Raw genomic sequence first — 18,435 nt, forward strand, 5'->3', positions numbered from 1 at the left:
GTCAGGATAGACTAACAGCAGCAGTAGCTAAGTCAGCCTTGCCTAGGCAAAGCCTCTATTCCTGCCATCATGGCTACTCCTTTATGAGCCATTGTCCCTGCACTGGAATGTCAGGCTATTTAATCAACTCTCTGAATTGTTCTTTTGGTTATTGTTGATTCTTATGTGAAGAATCCTCTCTTTGTACCAAAATACAAAGTTCTTCATGCTTAGTGGGCTCCTCCCATAAGTCCATCCACATACCTCTTCTCCCTAGTTTTTTGTCTTCAGTCTTCCAGTCTTTTTCCTTTTGGGCCCACTCAACCTGCAAACCATGCTTCATACCCATGGGTCTGTGTGTGTTCTTACCTGGGGCTACATTCTCCATGTAAAGTGGGTGACCATGTGCACTATCTGAAGCATACCCATTTGGGAGGATTTCCCTTCCTTAATGTCTTTCAGGCCTATCCATGGATGAAGCTGTAATGTATCATTTTCAGCTAGTACGTACTAAGCCAAATCATCCATGCAGCAAGCTCATCCTTTATCCTCCAAAACCAATCACAAGAGACCTTCCATGTAGTCATATGCATGAACCAGTGAAGAAATAGGGTGGTATACACTGGTACAACAGTGCAGAGTGGATATTATGGGGCCCTATGTTTCCCTTTGTGCAGCTTACTTGTGCCTTCTGGCCTTACTCATGTCAAATGCTAGTGGACCTCTCCCATCTTACAGTAGATTACTGTTGAGCCTGCCTGGCCTTAAGATCTGATGAATAGGATAGATCTCCACTCATGATGGCAGTTCTTGACACATGGTCTTTTGATGATGACCCATAGTTAGAAGCTCCATCTCTACCAGGGTCTCATATCTAGGAGCTGATTTCAAATGATATATTGTTCTTTATCATAGATGGCATGGCCTTGGTCCAGAACCCTAGTAGTTTACATTGTGATTGTCCTACTGGGAGCCTACCACAAGCTTCCTGTGGCTTCTTTTGATACCAAAGATCTCATTAGTACTATAGAGTTTATAGGGTTCTGTGCCCCAAGTGGGGGCTGCTTGCACTGCTGCCTGAATCTGTTAGAGACCTCTTTTCTGCTCTGAGCCTCACAAACCTGGCATCCTTTCATATCACTTGGTAATTCAGTCTGAACATTATGCCAAAGTGTGAAATATGCTGCCTCCAAAACCTGAAGAGGCTTACCAAGCATCATGCTTCATTCTTAGCAGTGAGAGGTATCAGATCCAAAAATTTGATCTTTACTTTAGAGGGATGTCCCAGCATGCTCCAGACCACTTGACTCCTAAACACTTCACTGAGGTAGTAGACTCCTGTAACTTCATAGGGTTTATCTTCTACCCCCTGGAGTACATTTATCTACCAGGGACTCCAATGTACTTGCCCCTTATTATTTCCCAGGTAACAGTAATAACATACCATTGATGTAGTGGATCAGCCTGAGATTATACAGAATGTCCAAATAGTCTAGTTTCGTTGGGATATCTTATGACAAAGGATAGGAGAGTTAACATATCCCTGAGGCAAACCATAAGATATACTATTGTCTGTCTCATGAATGCAAGCTGCTTTTGATCCTCCTTCCTAATAAAGATGGAAAAGAATGCATTCCCCAGGTCTTGGCCTCATCCAGATACCTGCAGTTCTGTGTCTTGCTCTAGCAGATTTACTATATCTGGCAGAGCAGACATCACTGGGACTTCTACTTGATTGAGTTTTGGTATAATCTTCCAGAACCCATTTGGATTTTGTGAGGGCCAGACTTAATGGAAATATGATGGAGACAATTAGTCTTCATATTAGGGTTCTCCGAAGAAACAGAGCCAGTAAGATTTATAGAGGGTTATTTTGGGCAGCCCCGGTGGCGCAGCGGTTTAGCGCCGCCTGCAGCCCAGGGTGTGATCCTGGAGACCCAGGATCGAGTCCCACGTCGGGCTTCCTGCATGGAGCCTGCTTCTCCTCTGCCTATGTCTCTGCCTCTCTCTCTCTCTCTCTCTCTCTCTCTCTCTCTCTCTCTCTCGCTCTGTGTCTCTCATGAATAAATTAATTAAAATCTTTAAAAAAAAGAGAGAGTTATTTTAAGGAATTAAATCATAGAGGCTGAAGAGTTTGAAATTTGCAGAGCATACCAGCAGCACACCTGGAGACCAAGGGAAGAGTATGTCATAGTTTTAAGTCTGAGGGCAATCTGGAGGCAGAACACCTTCTTCCTCAGAGACTTCAGTCATTTTTCTTAAGGCCTTCGACTGATTAGATGATGCTCACCTACATTATAGAGGGTAATCTGCTTTACTCAGAGTCTACTGACTTAAATGTTAATTATATCTTTAAAAATACTCTTAATTTTTTTTTTCATTTATTTATGATAGTCACACAGAGAGAGAGAGAGAGGCAGAGACACAGGCAGAGGGAGAAGCAGGCTCCATGCACCGGGAGCCCTACATGGGACTCGATCCCGGGTCCCCAGGATCGCGCCCTGGGCCAAAGGCAGGCGCTAAACCGCTGTGCCACCCAGGGATCCCTAAAAATACTCTTATAGAAAAAAAAAAAATACTCTTATAGGGCGGCCGGGGTGGCACAGCGGGTTTAGTGCCGCCTGCAGCCCAGGGCGTGATCCTGGAGAGCCGAGATCCAGTCCTATGTCGGGCTCCCTGCATTGGGCCTTCTTCTCCCTCTGCCTGTGTCTATCTCTCTCTGTGTGTGTCTCTATGAATAAATAAATATTTTAAAAAATACTCTTATAATAACATCTGGACTAATATTTGACCAAGCAACTGATCACTATAGCCTAGCCAAGTGACACAAAATTAAACATCATACCCCTGCATCCTTTAGGTTTACAGATAGCACTAATCTCTGTATTTCCTCCTGAGGTGTGGTGTTGTTTGATTTTGTTTTTAATCACTGTCTTGGATAAGAGGCAAAGTGGCAGCTTCAGAGTCTTCTACTTGGCCTTCCATAGTAAGACAGCTCTAAAATGCCATCATAGAGTATACTCTTTGCACCGATCCTGGTACCTATTGCATAGCATCAGGGATTGAGTGGATTTGAAACAATCCCTCATCTAATCCTGCAGTAGCACTGTGGAATTAAATGGGCCTTCCTAGTTGTCCCCACTTGGGGAAAAAAGGCCAGGCCTTTGTACTCCTGCAGTGTCCAGTCATTGGATCCAGGCAGCTCCCTTTGGCTGAAGACAAGTCTGGGGAAGGACTCTAAGAGTGGGATTCAGCCAATTTTCCCAGCAGCTAGTGAAATGACAGTGGTACAACACAGAATCCAGTATCATATGCCCACATCTGCTTTTTTAAAACATCAGCTTTATTGAGCTATAATTCACATACCATAAAAATCAGTGGTTTTCAGTGTATTCACAGAGTTGTTCAACTATCACTACAATCTAATTTCACAACATTTCTGTCACTCCAAAAAGAAATCCCACATCCATTAACAGTCCCTAGCTTCCCCTCCCCACAAGCAACCACTAATCTGTTTTCTGCCTCTGGATTTGTCTCTTCTGGACACTTCATATAAATGCAACAATACACTATATGGTCTTTTCTGTACTGGCTTTCAAAATGCAGTTTGACTCTCATGATTTAACTGAATGCTTTCACTTCCATGTTTTAATGAGAATCAAAGAGTAAGAAGAATTACCCAGAATTTAACAATTTATTTGAACATGTCACCTAATATTTTGTCTTTCAAGCAAAAATTCCAGTGCATTATTTTCCTCAAGAGAAAGCAGTGGCAAATATGTTTTTTAATCCTTATCTACAGCTGGACAGTACCTGTCCATCTCCTGTCCTTCCAGTTACTTTTGTCCATGTCTGGACTCAGCTGGCTGTTCTGCCAGCACCTTGCTGGTTACTGACCTGAGAGTGATGCAGCCAGAGGCACCTGAGGGTTAGCCCAAGGGCCCACATCCTGGGTTGGCCTGTGAAAGAACTTAGGGTCCTTGTCTGGGTTTTGGTGATGTTGCAGGAATACCCCCAGCCCACTGCCCCCATTCCTTTCTGCTTCTGGTTTGGAGCTCTGGACCAGGGCTTTAGTCCTGGTCGGTTTTGTTTTGTTTTGTTTTGTTTTTTCCTGGTCAGTTTTTAAATAATTATTTAACAGTGTAACTTTTAGACCTGCGTGACATCTACAAAGTGTCCAATAAAGAAAGAAGCAGCTAAATAAATAAATAAATAAATAAATAAACAAACTTAAAAAGCCATTTGACATCTCTAAAATTCCTGAAAGCTTCATAGATAAAGCCTTGCTCAATCTTAACCCCAAAATATGAGTCTATAAATGTTATTTCTAATATATTTTATAGTAATATCCACATTTTTTGTCATTTAGTGAAGCAAAGCTAAGTAGAGTTCAAATCCTGTGAATTTAGAATCCTTTTAATGATAAATATGAAATATTCAGGTTAAAAAACCCCTTTACTTCTACTGGAGCCACTATATAATAGTCCTTTGTTCTTGTTTGCATAAATTTAATAGAAGACTAGGAAATCCAGACATTAGTACTCAATGAGTACTTGTTGAATGAAAAAAAGAGTGGTAGAATGAGTGAATTCTAAGTGTTAATAAAAAATCATATCTGGAAAATCTGAATCTAAAATTTAATACTTAATTTAATTATTGTCAAATTTTTTTCTTACTGTTGTCTTAGTCAAAGTTAAAACCTAAACATTTGTTGAAAAAATATAGGACAGATTTCTTGCCTGACAAATGATGAGATGAGCCGTTGAGGCCAGTGTTACTGGTTCTTACCTTGGCAGGCAGTCAATATTTATGTGATTTTGTAAAAACTTAGTTCTGTGAAGTAAAGTATATTAGACTAGAAGTTAGAGAAGCTAGGTGTGGCCTTGGCTCTGTGACTAACTTTGGATTCAGGAGTAAAGTCTGATGCATAGTTTGTGTGTTTTATTTCTGTGTTTCTCTTTCAACTTGATGTATCTAGAATATGTGGGGCACAGAAACCACTGGTGTAATTTAACCCTACTTAAGAAATAATGACAACTAAGCTTTATTGATGCAGTTATTCATTTCCTTACTCAACTAGTGTTTTTTGACTACCTACTATGTACCAGGAGATTAAAAGCCAATAAGCTTAGTCCTGTCATCAGTTTATTCCTACAGTTTATGAAATACAGCATGGTGAGTAAAAGGCCTAGAAGGCAGGAGACCCGAGGTTGGACGCCTCTCTCTCCAACTGCTATATGACCATGGCTGTGTCACTCAGTGCCCCTGTGTTTACAGTGGGAGAGAGAGAGTCTGAGTGTCTGGATTTGCTGAGCCTCAGTGAGTGTTAGCGGCAGCCTTCCTTCCTTTACCGCTGGATTTAAGAAAAAGAAATTTTAAAACTGAGAGTCAGAAATGGATGCTTGAAAGGGGCCTCTACTCTTTTCTCGTTGTAAAAGGATAATATCACAGGAAAAGTGTTGGCCTTTCTGAAGGACCTTAGAATCTGAACTCTTGTGCATTCAGTTTCAGAAAGGAGCAAGTTTCCTTAGCATGCTCCCCATTCTGGGGGATGGGTTCGTGCATGTCTGTGTGACTTGAAAGAGAAGCCATGACTTTGAATCTTTATAGAATTCAAAGAACTTCCCATAGATATCATCTTTCTTTTTTTCCCCCTTAGATAGATAAAAGCCCAGAAGGACAATTCACTCAGCTAATGACATTGCCCAAAACCTTACAGCGACAAATAAATCATATTATGGACCCTCCTGGAAAAAACAGAGATGTGGAAGAAACTTTATTACAAGTTGCTCATGATCCCGACTGTGGAGAAGTGGTGAGACTAGGTATGTTTATGAATTTGACGTTAAGGAAGTGCTGGCCATGGGTTAAAAGCAGACTTTGTGACTGAGCTGTATTCTTTATTCTTTCGTGCCTAGTGAGATCGAGAGACAGATTGTCTCAGGGAAGAAGAAAGCACTAACAACCTGGGTTTTTTCCAAATCTAAATTGTCATTTGTTTGAAGTACCGCGGTGAGAGTACTTCTGTTTTCAGATTCCTTGGTCCTAAATCACTGTCAAAGGGGGAAACAATGTTTGTTTTGGTTCCAAGACCATAACTTCTAGAAGTTATTCCAAAGACTCCTCTGTGTTCTTCATGGTGGTCTGAGAAGGAAGGAGGCTAGTGACATTTTTAGTGCTTTTATAACATCAGGAACACAGCTTTCATCAGCCGACTCCTGTTCGATGTGTCTCATAGTGGGTTCAGTCAGCTCCCTCTTACATGGCCCAGGGCCTTCCCAGTGTTTACCCAAAAATCTTATCTTCAGAGACCCACTTTTCTTTGAGGCGTTAAAGATAATTTACAAGGCTGTCAGTAAAGAAATAATCATGATTGAAAATGACTCCCTTCTCCAGATGAGCACGTTCTCCTGTGTTATTGAGTAAATATTTCTTGAGCTCCTCAGGGATGCAAGCTACTGCCCTAGATGCACTTGCCAATGACACAGTCTCCCAGGCACCTGCCCCAGGCTGTCAGAGCATACATTTAGATTGCCAGGTACCTATTCTGAAGATAAATGAGGAGGCATGCTGTTTGTTTTCATTTTAACATGATTCTGGTCACCATATGATCTCTGCTGCCTTTGTGAGAGGGTGAAGGACTATGCTATTGCTCTTCCCTGAGGAGTCACATATATGTTTTTAAAATGTAAGTTTTTCTCCCAGGCAGAACCAGTGGGTTTGGGGTTGAGAACTAGCACCCTTAAGCAGATTTAAAGTCATTAAATGACCTTTGAGGGTGACCTAATCCACCCCATATTTTAATTAAGGTGAGGGAGGACCACGCATTTGCCTGAACTCACACAGCTGGTTGCTGACATGCCTGGCAACTCTGGTCTCCTGGTCCTCAATCATGATACCCCTTCCACTGTCATTCTGCAACATCAGGGCAGAGATGGATGTGCTGGTTTTATTGGATAACTGGAAAGAATATTTAATTTTAGATTTTAAAAATGTTAAGATGACTAACATTTGGCTTTTTTTTTTTTTTTTTTTTGGCATCCTTGTTGATTTTCTTTTCACAGGGCTTTCAGCAATTGTGAGACCTTCTAGTATGAAACAGAGCACCAAAGGCATTTTCACTGCTGGTAAGAACTTTTGAAAGTCCATGCTTTTTTTCACAAAAGTTACATTTAATTCACAGTGTAATAAAGGTTACAGGTAAAAACCTACACATAAAGCATAAAAAGGCCTATTACACAAATGTACAATTCTCTACATAAAGCTCATATCACCATTTGCTACATTTATCTCCTCTATTTGTCAGCTAGGACAAGTTCTGGAGCTCTGGATTATGAGAGCTCTCAGACAAGGCAGGGAAGAACCTCTGAACCAACACCTAATAATGTCCTCTTAGAGACATCAGTTATTTGCAAAGTAAAATAATTTCCTTTTCAAAAATCCAGGCTTAATATATCTACTGGATGGAGTGGCCTCAGCACTCCTGATTCAGATATAAAGCTTTATCTGTATCCTGCAAGTACCTCTGAAGTGCTGAATTTTGATGGTCATGAACTAGGACATAGCAGTGGCATACAGACGGGCAAAATAGCACTGTCATCTGGTCTAAACCAATCCAAACATGTGAGGTACTGTTGGAAGTCTTACTACCCCTTTCAGTCTTCTGAATAACTCCTGTGTGCACGTTGTCCCCTTGTTTTAGGATTTATGGAAGTCACATATGCATGATGTTGCAGAAGCAGCAGTACCTTGCCCTTCCCCCTCTCCAGAGACAGATGTTGCTAATCCCTCTAGTGGGTTGGTTTTATTCCCACTGCAAGGGTCTAAGTAGTAGGCATATCCTGCTGCTCCTCTCCTTTCCAGTTGTCGGCATCAGCTGTGGACTTCTCACTCTGGGAGATTAGACTTCAGCTCTTGTATCCGCCCTGTCACACACAAGCTCACCTCTCCCATCCCTCGGTCCTCATGTAGTTGCTGTATAGCTTTGGTGAAGCCACTTGTCAGAGTTTATGGTGTATGACTCTGTTACTGTGATTCACAGGTGAGCCACATCATACACTTTTCTTTCCTGGCACAACTTTCTTTTCCCACGGAGATAGTCTTCCCCTGTCTCATGGGAGGGATCCCCTGTTTCCCGTCTCTTGTGTCTCTTACTTTCATGGTGTACATTCATATTGGTGAAGCATGCCTCCAGTACTTTTCTGAGAAAGGATGCAAGGAGGCAAATCAGGAGACTGTGTATAACTAGAAATATCTTTAGCTTACCCTCACATATAATCAACACTTAGGCTGGAGATGGATTAGAAATCATCTTTTTAAGAATTTCGATATCATTATTCCGATTATCTTCTCATTTGAGAATTGCTGTTGAGGTCCAAAGCCATTCTGATTCTCAGTCTTTTGTGGTATATGTTCTTTCTGGAAACCAGTTGGGTCTTCCCTTGCCCCCATGGCTCTGACATTTCTCAGTGATGCGCTTTGATAATAAATCGTTTTTATCTACTTTCCTGGGTACTCACTATCCTTTCATTTTGGAAACTCAGAAAATAAGAATATAAGAAATTTTTCCTTTATTTCTTTACCTTCTTCCCATCTATTTTCTTTCTTGTCTTTCTGGAACTCCTTTTTTTTCAGATTTTGGACCTCCTCAAAGAGCCCTTTGGTTTTCTTTCTTTTGTCCTCTATTTTTTATCTCTTTGTCTTTTTGTTCTTTCAGAGAGATTTTCTCAACTTTAGCTTCCAACTCATCTATTGAGGGTTTTTTGTTTTTTTTTTTTTAAGATTTTTATTTATTTATTCACGAGAAACCCAGAGAGAGAGAGGCAGAGGGAGAAACAGGCTCCATGCAGGAAACCCGATGCGGAACTGGATCCTGGGTCTCCAGGATCACGCCCTGGCTTGAAGGCGACACTAAACCACTGAGCCACCCAGGCTGCCCTCTATTGAGTTTTTTTATTTCTGCTATTGTATTTTTAATTTCCAAGAGCTCTTTCTGTTTTCTTTTTTGTTCGTTTGTTCTCTGAACGTACATTTTTATTTATTTATTTGAAGATTTTAAAATTTATTTTAAAAAGAGAGCTCGTGTGTGCACATAAGCAGGGAGAAGGGCAGAGGCAGAGGGAGAGGGAGAGAATCTCAGGCAGACTCCCCGCTGAGTGCAGAACCCTACACAGGGCTCAATCTCAGGACCCTGAGATCATGATCTGAGCTAAAATCAGCAGTTGGATACCTAACCAATTGATCCATCCAGGTGCTCCTCAATGTACTTTTTTTTTTTTTAATTTAAAATATCCTGATCTCGTTTTATGGGCCTAAGCATTTGAACGTATCTTTGGATATTGCCACATTGCCCTCCAAAGTGATTATATCAATTTAAATCCTACTAGTAGGAAACAAGAGTTCTCTTTTCCCCCCATTGTCTCCAACACTTGATATTGTCAAGTGATGGACTTTGACAGTTGGGTCTTTCTTCATGTGACCATCTACTGAGCCTCAATGTGCTAGCCATGCCAGGATGCAAAAGTGAACACAACACCATACTGCCTTCAAGGAGTTCATAATCTAGAAGGGGAGACAGATGTGTAAATAGAAATGTGGGGGTGCCTGGGTGGCTCAGGAGTTGGGCATCTGCTTTCAGCCCAGGGCGTGATCCTGGAGTCCCAGTACTGGGTCCCACATCAGGCTTCCTGCATGGAGCCTGCTTCTCCCTCTGCCTGTGTCCCTGCCTCTCTCTCCCTGTGTCTCTCATGAATAAATAAATACAATCTTGAAAAAAAGAAAATAAACATGGAGCAGCCCCGGTAGCTCAGCGGTTTAGCGCCACCTTCAGCCCAGCGCCTGATCCTGAAGGCCCCAGGGTTGGGTCCCGAGTCGGGCTCCCTGCGTGGAGCCTGCTTCTCCCTCTGCCTGTGTCTCTGCCTCAGTGTGTGTGTGTGTGTGTGTGTGTCTCTCATGGATAAATAAATAAAATCTTAAAAATGAATGAATGAATGAATGAATGAATGAATGAATGAATGAATTTTTTTAAAAAAACATGGTAGAGGGAGGGAGGTTAGGAGTAGATGACATAAGATTGGCCAGGAGTTGATTTATTGTTGAAGCTGAGTAAAGAAACATGAGACATATTCTACACTTCTTTATAAGTTTGAGCTTTTCTCAAATAAAACGTTTTTAAAAATCCATCATTGTCTCCTCTTGGCACTTCAACCTGAAATGAATCTTTGGTCCTCTTTCCACCCATTCTTTCCAGTGGCCAGCAGAGGGCAGTGGGTGACACAGAAGCCACAGCCCAGTTTTCCTGTGGCTGTCCTAATGCCCAGTGCTGGTTTCTGTGCCTGCTCACTGCCTGCTTCCCTCTCCTTCCTAAATATGCCTTATTGGAGCTTGGAAGGCCAGAGTAGCAGAATGTATGCAGCCTGTTCTGCAGGTGCAGAAACTGTGGAAAGTGATGGGCATCCCTTCAAAGTCTGTGGGTTTACCTACCTTATGCTCTGGCTCCTCTGGTTTTATGGTGCTTGTGAACCCACAGTGAAGGTGGCCCAAGCCAAAGGCCAAGAGACTGGGGCTCATATTCTAACTTAACTACTGTGACTTGGGCAAGTTACCTAATTTTTCTCAGTTTTAATTTCATAGAGATAATTATACCTGCCTCACCAGGTTGTGTAAATAACATCTTGTGATGAATAAAATCACTTAGCACTGCCTGGACTTTTTGTCTTTTTGGTGTCATTACCTAAAAGTTTCTGGACCCCTCTTTAGAATAGACCTCTTTGCACTGTCATATTCAGATGGCATTCGCCTACCCATTAACCAGGTCTCCAGTCGGAGTAAACTAGCAACGAAAGGCCCTGAGTGGCTGGTTTACTGTTTCTCTGCCCTCTGACTTAAGAGCAAGTTTCAGAACCTCTGTGCTTTTGCACATTGTTCTTTAGAAGTCCTCTCATGGTCACAGAGAGGACCTGTTGCTGTTCTGCTTGCTTTGCTAAGGCAAAACCCTCCAAGTTCCACCTGTGTTCAGGTTTTCAGCTCACTGATGCATCACCTGCAGGGTGGAAACACGTGTGTATTTGATGGAGTTTGGATTCCTTAATAGCCGTTCTCACCCCTCCCCTTTTGAATGGTCCCACTCAGTGGGGGTAAAAAGGAAGGTTCAGCCTTCCCCCTTAGCTAGTGAATATATATATTTTTAAAGACTTTATTCATGAGAGACACAGAGAAAGAGAGGCAGAGACACAGGCAGAGGGAGAAGCAGGCTCCATGCAGGGAGACCGATGTGGGACTCAATCCTGGGACTCCAAATCGCGCCCTGGGCCGAAGGCAGGCACTAAACTGCTGAGCCACCCAGGGACGCCCTGTGAATACCTTTTATACACAAGTACAGTGTAGTTCAGAAAGATAGCTAACTGAGGAGCTAAGCCTGGGGTCAAAAGACCTGGACTTGATTTGTAGCCACTCATTTCTTCACTCTGTAACTTAGCATGTTAATTAGCTCTTCTTCCTTGAAATGGAGAGGATGGGAATACCCAGCTTGCTATGTGTTCTGAGAGTATTCAGTATGTACCTAGTGGATGTTTTCTAAACTTGGGCAAGTCTAGATCTAAATATCACTGTAGTCCTAGAAAAGATAGAGGCCAGGCATCTATAACCAACCCAGAGGATCACCTTTTCTAATAAACTGTGTTGGATAACATAGTTGCCTGTTCTCATAATGGTCCACACTCTCTTCATTAGTTCCCTTGAAATCCCCTCATCATCAGATAACACCCATATTCTAAGGTGAGTACAGAAATGCCTCCAAAGCCAAACACCATTTTCCCCTTTTAGCCCAACTCACCAGAAGTTCAGGAGAAGTCAACAGCCATCTAGTCTCCTGATACTTGCCTGCTCTTCTTTTCATGGTAGCAGCAGATGGCATCACATCTCAAACTGGTCACAGAAGACCAGCTAAGCAAACTGTCTTCTGATCACCAGCAGCCTTCGCGTTATTAACCTGAGTTTTCTGGTATGGGAATAGAAGAGAGATGGAGGAATTTAGTGATAAGTCTGAGAAGTAAGCAGGAACCAGCAAAGGGGGGCCTGAAAAGCCAGGCGGAGGAATTCAGAGTTTATTTTGAGGGTGGAGGGAAACCACTGAAAGATTGTAGAAAGACCTCAATGGCTAGAGAGTAGAGAACAGATGGAAGGGAGATAACATGATTGCACAGGAAACTGATTAGTTATGGTTGCAGCCAGTCAGGGGAAGTTAGGTAGCCTGAACTCAAGTCATTGCAGTATAGGCAGAGAGAAGGGATTCATGTAATATTTAGAGGGCAAGTTACCTGTTCCAGATGGTTGAAGGGATATGGAAAGTGAAGGAGAGAGAGGAGTCAAAGATAACTCCCAGGTCTCTAGCTTGGGAAGTGGTGGACAGTAGTGCCGTTCCCAGAGCTGGGGGAGGTTGGGAAGGAGGATGAGCTTAATTGTTGAAATCTTGCTTTATTTTTCCACACCTGACTTTCTGGTCAGTCAGAATTGACTCTGGGGACAGATACCTATTTACCTTTCTAGCTTCAAAGGATTCACCTGAATTAACAAGACAGGTTTAGTCTTGTTCCTAAAAAGTTTCTGGCATGCCTGAGGGGTTCCTTACCAGCCCTTCCCTGGAACACAAGAGAATGGATCATGGATTAGCCTCTGCTTCTGATTTCTTGTAACTAAAACACTTCTTCCATTTTTTTGGTACCTACACTTTAAATAAGAAGAACACGTGATAATAGTTAAGTTTTTTTTTCTAGTGATTTGCTTATTATTTAACCTGAGAATTCTTTTTTTTTTTTTTTAATTTTATTTATTTATTTACGATAGTCACAGAGAGAGAGAGAGAGGCAGAGAAACAGGCAGAGAGAGAAGCAGGCTCCATGCACTGGGAGCCCGACGTGGGATTCGATCCCGGGTCTCCAGGATCGCGCCCTGAGCCAAAGGCAGGCGCCAAACCGCTGCGCCACCCAGGGATCCCAACCTGAGAATTCTTTTTTTTTTTTTTTTTTAAAGATTTTATTTATTTATTCATGATAGTCACAGAGAGAGAGAGAGAGAGAGAGGCAGAGACACAGGCAGAGGGAGAAGCAGGCTCCATGCACCAGGAGCCCGACGTGGGATTCGATCCCGGGTCTCCAGGATCGCGCCCTGGGCCAAAGGCAGGCGCCAAACCGCTGCGCCACCCAGGGATCCCCCCAACCTGAGAATTCTTAAAATAAGTTTGTACATCTGCTTCAAGAGATTTTCTTTGTAGATAATATCTAACTGTGGTTGGAAAATAATTGGAAGAATGTTAGGGGGCTTACTGATTTTCCCTCCTAAGTATCTGAAATGTTGAATTACAGGAAGGGAGAGACCTCTCACAGCCTACTCGTATCTGCCTCACATTGTTTCCCAGAGAACCATGTCTGTCATTGAACCCACCTTATTTAAGTCACACCTTATTTAAGTGACTTTGCTGCAGGTCATGTGAAACAAGCTGGAAATCAACAAAAGTAAAACTCAAGGAGCCAGATATTGAAGTAGATTTCTCTGGGCTTCCAAAGAAGACTTGACTTTAATCAAAATTCATAATGATTCACTTTAAGGATCTGTCTAAAGACACTGTTATCTAACGAGATGTGGCATCTTTATCCATTAGGGAAGGAGCAAAGGCGATGATGATGGTTCTTGAAGTGTCTTCCTTGAAGACACATTCTAAATGCAGACTTCCTAAATCACCATACTTTTCTGTAGAAAAAGAGCAGAAACCAAAAAGTAGGCTTAATGTAAGCCAAGTAGAATTCTGTGGATCATAAACCCTGTGAGAGCAGAGACCAGAACTCTCTTGTTCATACAGTATCCCCAACAGCTAGTTCAATATCTTGTATTATATGGATGCTCAATAAATATTGGTTCAGTGTATTTCAGTGACTGAGTAAATTAGATTCTAGGTTTTCTGGTAATAGGAAAAAATCTCCAGAGATTCAGAAAAAAAGTGCACAACTCATAAATTTGGTGAATTTTCACAAAGCCAACACACTCATGAACCTAGAACCCAGATAAAGAAATAGAACAGGACTGTCCCCCCAGTGGTGTGCCAGTCATAGTCACTATTCCTCCTGGAGTAACTACTCTGACTTCCAGTGCCATGCTTCTGTTGTGCCCATTTTTGAACTTTATATAAAAATGTAATCTCCTGTGTCTTTCACTCATTGTATCAATGAGATTCAACATGGTGTTGAGAGCAGCAATAGTTTCATTTATCCTCGTTGCAGCAAGTCTATTGTATGATTACATCACGGTTTATCCACTTTCCTGTTGTTGGTTTCTTGGGTTCCTCCCAGCTGGGGCCATTACAGGTGGTGCTACTGGGAATGTTTTTGTACCTGTCTTTTGTAAGTGAACATATGCATTTCTCTTAGTAGCATACTTACGGGGTAGAATTACAGCAGCATAAAGTATGTGAATGTTGTGCTTTGGTAATAGCACCAGACCGTTGTCCATATTACACTCCCCCTAGCTGACTCTTGTTGCGCTCCTCCTACCTTGGTGCTCCATGTCTTTTTCATTTTACACACTCTAATAGGTGAGTATTGGTATCATATTGGAATTTTAATTTACATTTTCCTGATGACTAATGAAGCTGGGCATCTCTTCCTGTTTATTTGGATATCCTCTTTTGTGAAGTGCCTATTCTAGTCCTTTGCTCATTTTTCTATTGAATTATCTACCTTTTCTTACTGAATTCCTATATAGTCTGGATACAGGTCCTTTTTCTGATCTATGTAATGCAAAATCTCCCACTTGGGGGGCTGTCACTTCACTCTCTCAATGACAGCTTTTGATGGAAAGACGTTTTTAATTTTACTCAGTCCAGTTTGTCAGTTTTGTCCTTTATGGGTAGCAGCTTTTGTGTCCTGTATAGGAAATGTTGCCCACCAGAACTTCATGGAGTTTTAGTTTTCCATCTGTGTTGCAATTAGACTATTAAAGCAGAGGGGCGCCTGGGTGGCTCAGTCGGTTAAGCATCTGCCTTCCGCTCAGGTCATGATCCCAGGGTCCTGGGATCGAGCGGTGGGTTGGGCTCTCTGCTCGGCAGGGAGTCTGCTTTTTCTTCTGCCCCTCCTGCTCGTGTGCGCTCTCTCTCTCTCTCTCTCTCTCTCTCTCTCTCTCTGTCTCTCTGTCACACACACACACACACACACATGCTCTCTCTCTCTCAAATAAATAAAATCTTAAAAAAAAAAAAAAGAATATTAAGACAGAAAAGATCCTTCATTCCAATCTGTTGGTTCTTAACCTTCTGCAAATCCTGGCTCCCTGTGAAAACCTGATGAAAACTACCCTTGGCACAGAAGTACACATGTGCACACGCACAGCAAACTTTCCCGGTTGCTTCTTAACTCTCCTGCAGACTGACATTGAAACATGCCTATGGCCCCTTGTTAGGGAACCCCAAATTAGTCTAACCAGTCTCATTACAGATGAGAAAGTTGAGGCCCAGAGAAGGTGCATTATACTGTAAGTTTGTCATCCAGTTGGGACTAGAACTCACATCTCTTGACTCCTATTCTAGTGCCCTAACACAATGCCCTGCTGCAGTCTTTCTGAGAATCTCCAGCAGAGCCATCGAAGGGAGAGAATGTTTTTAATGAAGGGAGGTCTCTTTTTTTAAAGATTTTATTTATTCATTTATGAGAGACAGAGAGAGGCAGAGACACAGGCAGAGGGAGAAGCAGGCTCCATGCAGGGAGAACGATGTGGGACTAGATCCTGGGACTTGATCCCGGGACTCCAGGATCATGTCCTGGGCTGAAGGCAGGTGCTAAACCGCTGAGCCACCCAGGGATCCCCTGAAGGGAGGTTTCTATGTAGTAGCATCAAAACATGGCTACATGGTGACACTCATGTACTTCAGATGTTTACCTTAAATGTTGAAGTCCAGGGCAGCCCCAGTGGTGCAGCGGTTTAGTGCCGCCTGCAGGCCGGGGTATGATCCTGGAGACCCGGGATCGAGTCCCACATCGGGCTCCCTGCATGGGGCCTGCTTCTCCCTCTGCCTGTGTCTCTGCCTCTCTCTCTCTCTCACTCTGTGTCTCTCATAAATAAATAAAAAATAAAATAAAATAAAATCTTTAAAAAAAAAAAGGGAGGGGGGATCCCTGGGTGGCTCAGTGGTTTGACGCCTGCCTTTGGCCCAGGGCGTGATCCTGGAGTCCTGGGATCGAGTCCCGCATCGGACTCCCAGCATGGAGCCTGCTTCTCCCTCCTCCTGTGTCTCTGCCTCTCTCTCTATGTCTATCACAAAGAAGTAAATAAATAAATAAATCTTTAAAAAAAAAAAAAAAAAACGTTAAAAAAAAAGAAAAATGTTGAAGTCCACCGTGTCTGTATGTTAGGTTTGTGAAGTTGAGCTGGGACTTATCATGGCCGATGCATCTTCCTCTAGCTGTGACTCAGTGCCCTGGCATCGCTGTGTTAAACTTTACTGTATGCACCTACCTGTGTTCTGCTTAGTTTCTCGATTGGTTCTGGCTGGAGTATTAAAAAGCACCTTACGTAAGAAGTTTCCAGTCTCAATGCTCAAGTGGGTGAGGTTCACCAAAGTGGTTGCTCCAGGGAGAAAATTAAAAGAGGTGGAGACAGAGAAATGTGCTCTGAGTTTCTTGATTAGGCTAAGTCGGTTTGCAAACAGTAGACAAGCTGGGCCAGAGTTTCTAGAAGTATTTGCTAATGATTTTCCTAGTATGCGGCCTTTTTACCTGCCACTGCCTGCAGTAGCTTCTTCAGAGGTTCTGAGTGTACTGGGCAGCTTACAGGTAACAGGCCCAGGTATTTTCAAGAGACCACTCAAACTCCAGTACTGGGAGTCTCCAGATTTAATCCTGTTACCTCATCCACAGTGCTTACCAGTGATTAAAGTGAACTGCCAGAGGTGTGCATTTCAGACTTGCAGTATAGACCACAATTTGTATCTCATGGGGAAAAAGGCTGTTCAGATCTTTAGGCCACACCTTGAAACACAGACTAAATGATCTCATCCTCAGCACAAAGGGAGTCGAGCCCATAATACCATCTGCAAATAGGATCCTATTAGACCTGACAAATAGCATCCCATTATTGTACCCCATTTTACCTCTGTCCCATTAACCCCCAGAGAGCCTCTTTGGTTTCCTCAGGTACGTGGGATTAAGTAGGTGCAGGGGAAGGGGTGTTAGGAGGTCAGATATCTCATGAGGGGCATCTGTTCCATCATTTCAAAAGCATTTACTGAGTGCCTATATGTGCTAGGTGATGGGGATACAGGGATGAATGGGACAAGCTCCCTGTCCTTGAGGGGCTCCCAGTCTAGGCAGAGGACCAGGTCACTAAGCTGACTGAGCACCATGCAGTATGGTAAGTGCTGAGTGAGAGGTCAGCACAGCTGCTGTGGGACCAGGAGGAGCCACATCTGAATTGCCTGAGGTGTCAAGGAAGGCACTTCTATAGGAGGATTCTGAAAGGGGATGAGTATATAGGAGGAAAGTGATAGAACCCATGTTCATTCTGGTCAGGCTGGTGGCATATGCAGTGACACAGCAGCAGGGATCTGGGGGTGGTCGGAATGTGGGCATAGGAAGGGGGCTGAGGATGCCCAGTTACATACAGAGTTTTGTCTTTGTTTTTCTTTCTCTTTAAAAGAGCTACTCAAGTCAGAGGCTGATGATAGACTAGTAACTTAAAAGATTCACTCATCCCAGTAACCCAGGTACCTTCGGTATCTGTGCCACTGTAGGAGTAGATGCCTAAATCAGAATCTCTTCCCCTTATGTTGATCATGGTAACCTTTAATCATCTTTGACTTCCGGGGTCTCCTGGGCCCCCCAGTCAGCCCATTACTGCCTCACTCCAAAGACAGGCCTCTGATCAGGATATTATGGAAGCTCTAGCTGAGTACATAGTCAACAAGCACCAATTTTCTTACCATCTCTTCTTTTTGTCTTTTAGGCATGAAGAAATCAGTGGTTTATAGTTCACTAAAACTACACAAAATGTGGAAAGGATGGCTGAGGAAAACATCCTGATTGTGCTTGCTTTTATATGTGTTATGTATAGATTAATAAAGTGATCCTTTTTGACGGAACAGTATTTGTTACTTTGACCCATTGCTTGAATTTATAGATACCTTGGTTTGTATAATATTTGATTTTGAAATGTATGTGTTAGACATTTATTGGGGGGGAGGTGCAGATACTTTTGAGGACCTAGCATGAGAAGAGAAGATTCCTCTTTGCATATGAAACCATCTGTGCCCTGCTTGCATAAGAGCTTTAGCTGTGGCCTGTGTTTTTGGTACATGAGAGTTCATAAACTGAGAAACTGCATACACTGTGGACATGCAGCCAACGGGCTACAGGCAGGGAAGTTTTGCTCCCTCTGTCTCTCAAGTCTCCTCTTCACCTGGCTTTTTCCATTGAG

The 18,435-nt window shown here is 42.8% G+C and overlaps 1 protein-coding gene across 6 annotated transcripts in view; it reads left to right on the forward strand.

The window, feature by feature from the left end:
• The window catches only part of TAMM41 (TAM41 mitochondrial translocator assembly and maintenance homolog), a 54,152-nt gene extending 36,047 nt beyond the window's left edge, over positions 1 to 18,105 (forward strand). For 3 of the 6 annotated variants that reach the window (XM_049098545.1, XM_049098547.1, XM_049098544.1), the window contains 4 exons: positions 5,639 to 5,804; positions 7,044 to 7,106; positions 12,823 to 12,938; positions 17,965 to 18,105. In XM_049098545.1, the coding sequence (XP_048954502.1) occupies positions 5,639 to 5,804; positions 7,044 to 7,106; positions 12,823 to 12,938; positions 17,965 to 17,970 (351 nt within the window). In that variant the 3' untranslated portion in view covers positions 17,971 to 18,105. The remainder of the gene's footprint in view (positions 1 to 5,638; positions 5,805 to 7,043; positions 7,107 to 12,822; positions 12,939 to 17,964) is intronic. The other 3 variants (XM_049098546.1, XM_025449616.3, XM_025449612.3) reach the window with 3 other exon arrangements.
• Positions 18,106 to 18,435: the final 330 nt, after the last annotated feature.

Source organism: Canis lupus, chromosome 20 (assembly GCF_003254725.2).
Source record: "Canis lupus dingo isolate Sandy chromosome 20, ASM325472v2, whole genome shotgun sequence".
Lineage (NCBI taxonomy): Eukaryota > Metazoa > Chordata > Mammalia > Carnivora > Canidae > Canis > Canis lupus.